Here is a 9199-nt window from a genome sequence, read left to right as displayed (position 1 = left end):
CTGTCTCCCTCCGCAGGAAGGCCTAACTCTAACTGTATGACCTCTCGTGTCTCCCTCCCTCTGCAGGAAGCCTAACTCTAACTGTATGACCTCTCGTGTCTCCCTCCGCAGGAAGCCTAACTCTAACTGTGTGACCTCTCGTGTCTCCCTCCGCAGGAAGCCTAACTCTAACTGTATGACCTCTCGTGTCTCCCTCCGCAGGAAGCCTAACTCTAACTGTATGACCTCTCGTGTCTCCTCCCTCCCTCCCTCCGCAGGAAGCCTAACTCTAACTGTATGACCTCTCGTGTCTCCCTCCGCAGGAAGCCTAACTCTAACTGTATGACCTCTCCTGTCTCCCTCCCTCCGCAGGAAGCCTAACTCTAACTGTATGACCTCTCGTGTCTCCCCTCCCTCCCTCCCTCCGCAGGAAGCCTAACTCTAACTGTATGACCTCTCCTGTCTCCCTCCCTCCTCCGCAGGAAGCCTAACTCTAACTGTATGACCTCTCCTGTCTCCCTCCCTCCCTCCCTCCGCAGGAAGCCTAACTCTAACTGTATGACCTCTCCTGTCTCCCTCCCTCCCTCCGCAGGAAGCCTAACTCTAACTGTATGACCTCTCGTGTCTCCCTCCCTCCCTCCCTCCGCAGGAAGCCTAACTCTAACTGTATGACCTCTCGTGTCTCCCTCCCTCCCTCCCTCCGCAGGAAGCCTAACTCTAACTGTATGACCTCTCCTGTCTCCCTCCCTCCGCAGGAAGCCTAACGGTGATTACCGTACCAGCGGCTCAAAGGACGGAGGACGCAGCCGCAGCCCCATGGAGCGCGTGGTGGTGATCCCCGGCTCCCTGGGGCTCCACGCCAACCACCTGTACGCCCACCACGCCCACCACCACCACCACCACCACCACCTGGCCAGCCTGGCCGGCGGCATGGACCAGCCCCTGGCGCTCACCAAGAACAACATGGCGGACAGGGGCAACGCGACGACGACGCACCACGCCCTCAGCCCCGTGGAGCGCCAGCAGGTGCGTTTATTATTATTATAACGCTCCTCCTCCCGGCTGCCGCCGTGTCCTGCGTTTAGTTTGAAGTCAGATACGATGAGACGAGAGACAATGGACCTATCTCAAACCCTGCCCTCTTTTCTGTGATTGGAGGATCAAGAAAAGGGGCAGGGTTTGAGATAGGTCTATTGAAACATGTTAATGTTCATGTTAAAGGTTCATGTTAGAGGCAACATTGTAATGTTCTCAATCGTTCTTAAACACATAATACAGGGTTCACACAAGGTCCTTGAAATGCTTAAAGTGCTTGATTAAAAAAAAAAAGCTTAAAAAGTCCTTGGAATTCAAATGAACCATTCGCATCGAGAGCTTTGTTCATACATGATACACATTTTTATTTGTTCTTATCTAAAGTGTAACTAATTGTCGGAAATTGGTTTTAAGCCTTTCCTGTTAAAAAATTATAATAAAAAAACGCATTTAAAGGTGAATTGAAATGCCCTTTTAAAATGAAAAACAGTGCTTGGAAAAGTATGTGAAAGTCCTTGAATTTCATTTTGCAATGTCTGTGGGAACCCTGATGACACATCCACGGAGCTTTAAGAAAGGTGCAGAATAGAAGTATTGCTCTCCCCCTCCCCCCGTATTGATGAATGAATTTATCATTCAAAAATATTTCGCATGTCCAAAATTAATGTACATTTAGCGTGCATGTAATAGTCCCTCCCTCCCCATTCCCCCACAGGGAACGCATCTGATTGGATAGATGTAATTCCCTCCCTCCCCATTCCCCCACATGGGATGCATCTGATTGGATAGATGTAAGTCCCTCCCTCCCCATTCCCCCACAGGGAACGCATCTGATTGGATAGATGTAATTCCCTCCCTCCCCATTCCCCCACATGGGACGCATCTGATTGGATAGATGTAATTCCCTCCCTCCCCATTCCCCCACATGGGAACGCATCTGATTGGATAGATGTAAGTCCCTCCCTCCCCATTCCCCCACATGGGAACGCATCTGATTGGATAGATGTAAGTCCCTCCCTCCCCATTCCCCCACAGGGAACGCATCTGATTGGATAGATGACGTGCTGGCGCTCTAGTGCTGAATTAAGTTTGAACGGGTCTAGTTTCAAGTTTAAAGTTTTGTTGTATTTGTCACATATATAAAGTACATTACAGTGAAACGCTTGGTTCTTCTGTAAGAGCCCCCTGAGAACGCGCTTCATACAGTAAAAAAAAGTTAAAAGAATAAAGTCCAAACACAAAATATACAATATACTGTACAAACTAAAGTACAACCTAAAGTACAAAATGCAAACACATTTACAGATGAGGTATGGATGTGGTGCAAATCCTTTTGTGATAAATAGATAAAAAGATATGGCACGGTGGTGTTTTAACCCATTTCACTACCAAATGGTTAACCCTTTCACTGCGACAATACAGCAGGTTAACCCGTTCACTGCCAACACGACAAAGGGTTAACCCTTTACTATCACACTACAGACGGTTCACCGTTAAAGGGTTAAAAGTGTCTAAAGTGCATAGATGTATATTGATTGTGTGTGTGTGTGTGTGTGTGTGTGTGTGTGTGTGTGTGTGTGTGTGTGTGTGTGTGTGTGTGTGCAGAACCGTCCCTCGGTGATCACCTGCGCTCCGGCAAACAACCGGAACTGTAACCTGTCTCACTGCCCCGGCTCCCACAGCAGCTGCTCCCCAGGGGGCCTCAGCAGCTACCAGCGCAGGGCCAACAACAGTGAGGCTCACACACACACACACACACAGAGACACACACACACACACAGAGACACACACACACACACACACACAGAGAGACACACAGAGACACACATACACACACACAGACAGAGAGAGACACAGAGACACACACAGACAGAGAGAGACACAGAGACACACACAGACAGAGAGAGACACAGAGACACACACACACACAGAGACACACACAGAGACACACACACACACACACAGAGACACACAGAGACACACACAGACACACACACACAGAGACACACACAGAGACACAGAGAGACACACACACACACACACACACACACACACACACACAGAGACACACACACACAGAGAGACACACAGAGACACACAGAGACACACACAGAGACACACACAGAGACACAGAGATACACACAGAGACACACACAGAGACACACACAGACAGAGAGAGACACAGAGACACACACACACACACACACACACAGAGACACACACACACACACACACAGAGACACACAGAGACACACACAGACACACACACACAGAGACACACACAGAGACACAGAGAGACACACACACACACACAGAGACACACACACACATACACACACAGACACACAGAGAGACACACACACAGAGAGACACACACAGAGACACACACACACACACAGAGACACTGACAGAGAAACAGAGACACACACACACACACACACAGAGACACACACATACACACACACACAGAGACACACACATACACATACACATTCACACACACACGCACACACACGGAGAGACATACACACACACACAGGCACACACACACAGAGACACACACACACAGGCACGCACGCACAGAGACACACATACACGCACACACATACACATACACACTCACTCACTCACTCACTCACTCACTCACTCACTCACTCACTTCTACCAAAACGCAAAAAGCTAAGACTAGATTTTGGAAACTAACCCTCTATTCCCCCTCTCTCTCCCTCTCTCTCTTTCACTGCCCATCCATCCACCCTCCATCCATCCCTCTCTCCCTCCCCCCTCTCTCTCCCTCCCCTCATCTCTCTCTCCCTCTCCCCCCCCCTCCCTCTCTCTTTCCCTCCCCTCTCTCCCTCCCTCTCTCCCTCCCTCCCCTCCCTCCCTCTCCCCCCTCTCTCCCTCCTTTCTCCCCCTCTACCTCTCCCCCCCTCTACCTCCCTCCATCCCCCCCCTCCCTCCCCCCCCCCCCCCCCTCCCCAAAACAGCCAACACGGCCTGTGACCCTGTGATCGAGGAGCACTTCCGCCGCAGCCTCCGCGGCGAGGCGGAGGCCGTCACCCTCAGCGGCCCGCAGGCGGCCAACTCGGTGTCCATCACGGGCTCGGTGGACGACCACTTCGCCAAGGCGCTGGGAGACACCTGGCTGCAGATCAAGAACAACCCGGGAGGCAACAAGAGCAGCAGCAGCCCCTCCTCCTCGGCCGGCTCCTCCCCCGACTCCTCCCCCAACAGCCGCATGGTCAACCACAACAACCACTCCCCTTCCGTGGTCTCCTGAAGGGGGGGCGGGGCTTGAGAAGAGAAGATATGCCCCTCCCCCCGCCCCCCCCCCCCACACACACTCAGCTACATGTTCTACGCTCCGTGAACTGACTTAACCCTTACACGTTCTCCCCTACAATAAACCCACAATGACCCCCCCCCCCCCACCCTCAATTGTTGCATGGTCGACGACAAGCCCCTCCTCTTTTGTTGTGTCCTGAAACAGGGTTGGGTGGAGCTGTTGAAAGACGTGAGACCCCCCCCCATAGATCCATATCCTCCACCCACACCCAGTCTTCACCCCCCCGACCTGTCTATTCACAATGTCATCAGTGCCCTGGAAGAGGAGGAAGAGGAGGAGGAGGAGGAGGAGGAGGAGGAGCAGGAGAGCAGGACAAGAACAAAGCGACAACAAACGAGACACTGTCGACGTCGACACGGTGGGATGATCTGTCAAGTGTTTCTTTTTTTTTTACCACAGATGTCCCGCCTCCTCCTCCTCCACCCGGGTCACTTCCTGCCGCCGTCTCTCTCTCGGTCATGTGACTCAGTCTGTCGGAGCTCACGCTGAGGATAATAAGCGGCGAGTGTTTCAGGGGTTTAAGTACGGATTCGACTTTGGGACCGACTGGCCGTGTGTGTGTGTGTGTGTGTGTGTGTCTGGGGGGGGGGGGGGGGGGAGGGAGGGAGACCATCCACTTACTCACCCACCCTTTTCAATGACCCCCCCCCTCATGCCCCCCCCGCCCCCCGCCAGGCTCCCAGCAGAGCTTGTGTCTATAGTCGTGTACATATACAGAGACCGTTAAACGAAAAGGAGCTCTTTCTTCTACTATCGTTTCGTTTTTTTTGTCGTTTTAACCTCGATTTTTCTTTCTTTCTTTCTGAAGTATTTTTATGACTATAATTATTTTCTTTTTTGTACGTTGCTCTTCTTCACGTTTGAAAGGAAAAGTGACGACGTGTTTCTGAGACGAGAGAAAGTCGTCCACGATGGTGCTGCCAAAGAAACCTCTGTCTGTCTGTCTATCTCTCCTTCTCTCCTCTCTCCCCCCCCCTCTCTATCTCTCTCTCTCTCTCCCCTCTCTCTCTCTCGTTCTTCCTCTCCACCATACACTCCCCCCCCCCCCCACCCCTCCCCCTGTACGGTGTACTTGAAGAGGAAGGCCTGGTCTGCTTTGCACTGTTTGTGGTGGAGGTGATGATGATGATGATGAGGGCTGTGGACCTGACGGTGTTGGATATATAATTATATATAAACATGTTCTCCATCCGGGTAAACACACGGACGCCCCGCGACACCATAGAGGCTAGAACGCCATGTTGGAAGAAACGCCCGTCGCTACGCGTGGAAGTATATCATCAACAACCATTTTTACAATTTATTACAACTTTCTTTTTTTTTCTTGTACTGGATATCGTCACGGGATATCGTCACGGGAGAACCGGTGATAGTTTCACCGACTCGACCCGCAGCGCAGACGTGAGGCGTGTTGTTCTGGTTACCACTGGTTACAGGCAGCCATGTTGGAAGAAGCAACGCGAGCGTTCCGCGCGAGAGGCCTCTATTGCGAGGAGATGGAGAACGGGTTAAGATGCCGGAGGCCTTGTTTCCGCCCCGCGCTGACTGCGTCTCTGCGCGGTTAGTGCGTAGAGCAGCGCTACGGGCCGACTGACCCGCCGATTGTGGACGTCGAGAGAAAGTTTCAACGTTTCACAAAACTCGATGGCGCCCCCTAAGCGTTCTTCAACGCGGCGGTTTAATCAACACACGCTGAATTTGTGTCAAAAGAGCTGTGTGGTGCGTTAACCCTCTGAGGACGGAGCTCCCGTGAGCGGGAGAACAAAAGGCTCGAAAAGGTGTGAAAACGTCCTCATCTCAGCGCCGAGGATTTTACATAAATGCAGAAAATGTTGCGCGAATTGCGCAGAATTAGGTCAAAATTTGGTTATTTTGAAGGTATGTACTTTCATATTATGTAAAAAAAAATTTAATAATTTTTTTTAATTAAAATCCCCCTAACGGCCCATAATCAGGGGGGGGATCAGAAACATAAAAAAGTCCAGACCTCAGAGGGTTTTTTAATCCCATTAATAGATGACAATTGCGCACATCGTGGGTTGATATAGTAGCTTGCGGAATCACAACAAACAGTCGTAGGCGTCTCTCGGTGTGCTTCCTGCCCGGAGCCGCCGCGCGCGGAACGGAAGAACAAGCCTCTGATGCGTCTTCGTCTTCTCTCCTCGGGCTCAAGCCGCTCGACGCGAGAGGCGTCACCGCAGTGACCGCACGCGCCTCCGGGTTTAGATGCCGTTTGAAGTGCGCGGCGACTGGAGCGCGAGAGAGAGAGAGAGAGAGGATCCATCGCCCCTGATCTCCGTCTTCAAACGCTCCTCGTGTACACATGCCTCCTCCGCGCGCAGGCTTTGTAATTATACGTACATCTGAAAGACCCTGGACCCCCCCCCCCCCCTCCCTCCCTCCCCTCCCTCCCCTCCCCCACACACTCCGTTTGGTAGAGACTGTAGAAAGGTTGAAGGGTAAAAATAGGGCTTTTTAATAAAGATGCATGTTTTATTTTCTTTTTTGGTTTTGGTTTTTTTTTAAATAGCTGGTATCTATTCTTTATTATTTTTTTAAGACATTTCAATCTCACTACTTAACTCGCCTTCTTTTTCTCATTCAGACGTTAGTTGTCGTTGTGTTGTTGTCGGTAACAGTCGTAGACACTATTACACTCACTGCTGGATCAGTTGTACTCCATATTATTATTATTATTATTGTTGTTATTATTATTATTATTATTATTATTATTTTGTATTTTCTGTTTTTCAATAATAGTCACCGTATGGTAACAGCCGGCCAATAGCGCGGCGGGCCTCCGGACAGGCTTCTTGTAACTTGACCCGGGCGGCGAGGTCACGCCGGTCACTCTTATTAAGTTAACCCTGTCACTGCCACACTACCAAAACGGTTAACCCTTTCACCGCGACAACAACACAGGATGTTAACCATTTCACTACCACACGACAGCGGGTTAACCATTTCACTACCACACTACCGAAGGTTAACCCTTTTTACTATCACACTGCAGACGGTTAACCCTTTTCACTACCACACTACGGACGGTTAACGGCCCGTTCCATGTGAACAGAAAGCCGCGTGTTGTGATGATGATGAGCGGCAGCAGCAGCCGTTGGGCTCCAGGACGTTTCTCTTTCCAACGCGCATCACTTTTGGTTGTTGTTGTTGTTGTTGTTGATTTGTATTTAATGGACCAGAGATGGCGCTGCTCGGTGTGGAGAGAGAGAGGCCTCTTGGGAAACGACGACGCTGCCCAACTTTTGGGTTTTTCTAAAGATGTTGATCCATCCTGGTGGTCCAGGATGACAGACCCCAGATCAGTGGTCCGGGACGACTGAACCAGAGCCGAGGCACCAGACAGACCCCAGATCAGTGGTCCGGGACGACTGAACCAGAGCCGAGGCACCAGACAGACACCAGACAGACACCAGACAGACCCCAGATCAGTCCGCGTTCACATCTCAGCATCTCAAGTCGCTGTAGCTCAATTCATTTGCTTTTTTTTCTTCTCTTCGGTTCATGTTGACCATGGTTGCCTTTTTGGCAGAGAAGCGGTCGGCTGTGTAGCGGCACAAGGAAGGTTCTGGAAGACACACGTCAGAACCAAACATTCGCAATCGCAAACCCGCCGGCCAGTCGATGTATTAGCAGCGGGTGTCTGAGTTAGCTGACAATTAGGCAAAAAAAAAAAAAGGGAGAGCCGTTATCTTCACGAATAAAGACTCCTCCGTTGACAGCTTTTTGTAACCGTTTCGGTCACGCGAGAGGTGTTTGGACAGCGGTCGGGGGTCAGATTAGGGGGGTGGAGCTCCTGCGAATCGAGGCCCTGCGAGTCGAAAGAGACCTCGGCTATCGGATCTAAATCTGTGGACATAATCCAGAGACTACTGCTTCAGAGAACTGGCCCGATTTGGACACTGTGAGGATAGACGTTCAGTCGTGGTGGTCTTGGTCGTGGTTTCCTTGGTGGTCTTTGTTGTGGTCGTGCTGGTCCTGGTGGTGGTCGTGGTGGTCTTGGTTGTGGTCATGGTTGTCTTGGTCGTGGTTTCCTTGGTGGTCTTCGTTGTGGTTGTGGTGGTCTTCGTTGTGGTGGTCTTGGTCGTGGTCGTGGTGGTCTTGGTTGTCTTGGTTGTGGTCATGGTCTTGGTCGTGGTGGTCTTGCTAGTGTGAACATGTTTAACACGCCAATGTACCGTCTTCTCCAGAGTCAGACAAGAAGATAGATAACAATTTCCTCTCTGTGCGTTCAGTGGAAAGCTAGCCAGCTGCAAGCTAGCCTAGCCTAGCTTAACACAAATGTAATGGAAGTGGATACGAGTTTTAAGATATCTTCTTGTCCGACTCTGGAGAAGACGGTAAAACGCCTTTCACCGTAGCGCTGGCGTGTTCCTCGCTCAGCGCGTTACGGATCCTGTGGAAGGATCGGTAGAGCTGGCGCCTCGTTATCTGAAAACAACTCAAAACCAGATGGGCCGCATCGTCGTCGTTAGTAGAGTTTTAAAGATTTCTATCGTCTTTCTAGCGTGACACCGTTCGCTAGAGGGGGCGTGTCTTTCTAGTGTGAAACCGTTCGCTAGAGGGGGCGTGTCTTTCTAGTGTGAAACCGTTCGCTAGAGGGGGCGTGTCTTTCTAGTGTGAAACCGTTCGCTAGAGGGGGCGTGTCTTTCTAGCGTGACACCGTTCGCTAGAGGGGGCGTGTCTTTCTAGTGTGAAACCGTTCGCTAGAGGGGGCGTGTCTTTCTAGTGTGAAACCGTTCGCTTGAGGGGGCGTGTCTTTCTAGTGTGACACCGTTCGCTAGAGGGGGCGTGTCTTTCTAGCGTGACACCGTTCGCTAG

General features: G+C 51.1%; 1 protein-coding gene across 1 annotated transcript in view; it reads left to right on the top strand.

Annotated features, from left to right (window-relative positions):
- vgll4b (vestigial-like family member 4b) overlaps window positions 1-4945 on the top strand; it is a gene marked incomplete at its 5' end in the record, with an annotated part of 5243 nt that extends 298 nt beyond the window's left edge. The window contains 3 exons of the mRNA XM_084315969.1: window positions 735-1005; window positions 2620-2746; window positions 4002-4945. Of these exons, the coding sequence (XP_084172095.1) occupies window positions 735-1005; window positions 2620-2746; window positions 4002-4294 (691 nt within the window). The 3' untranslated portion in view covers window positions 4295-4945. The remainder of the gene's footprint in view (window positions 1-734; window positions 1006-2619; window positions 2747-4001) is intronic.
- Between the last annotated feature and the right edge of the window lie 4254 nt (window positions 4946-9199).

The sequence above is a fragment of the Notolepis coatsorum genome (genome assembly GCF_963971535.1).
Source record: "Notolepis coatsorum genome assembly, chromosome: 6".
Classification (NCBI taxonomy): Eukaryota; Metazoa; Chordata; class Actinopteri; order Aulopiformes; family Paralepididae; genus Notolepis; species Notolepis coatsorum.
Note: the sequence above shows the minus strand (reverse complement) of the source record. Positions and strands in the feature narration are given on the sequence as shown.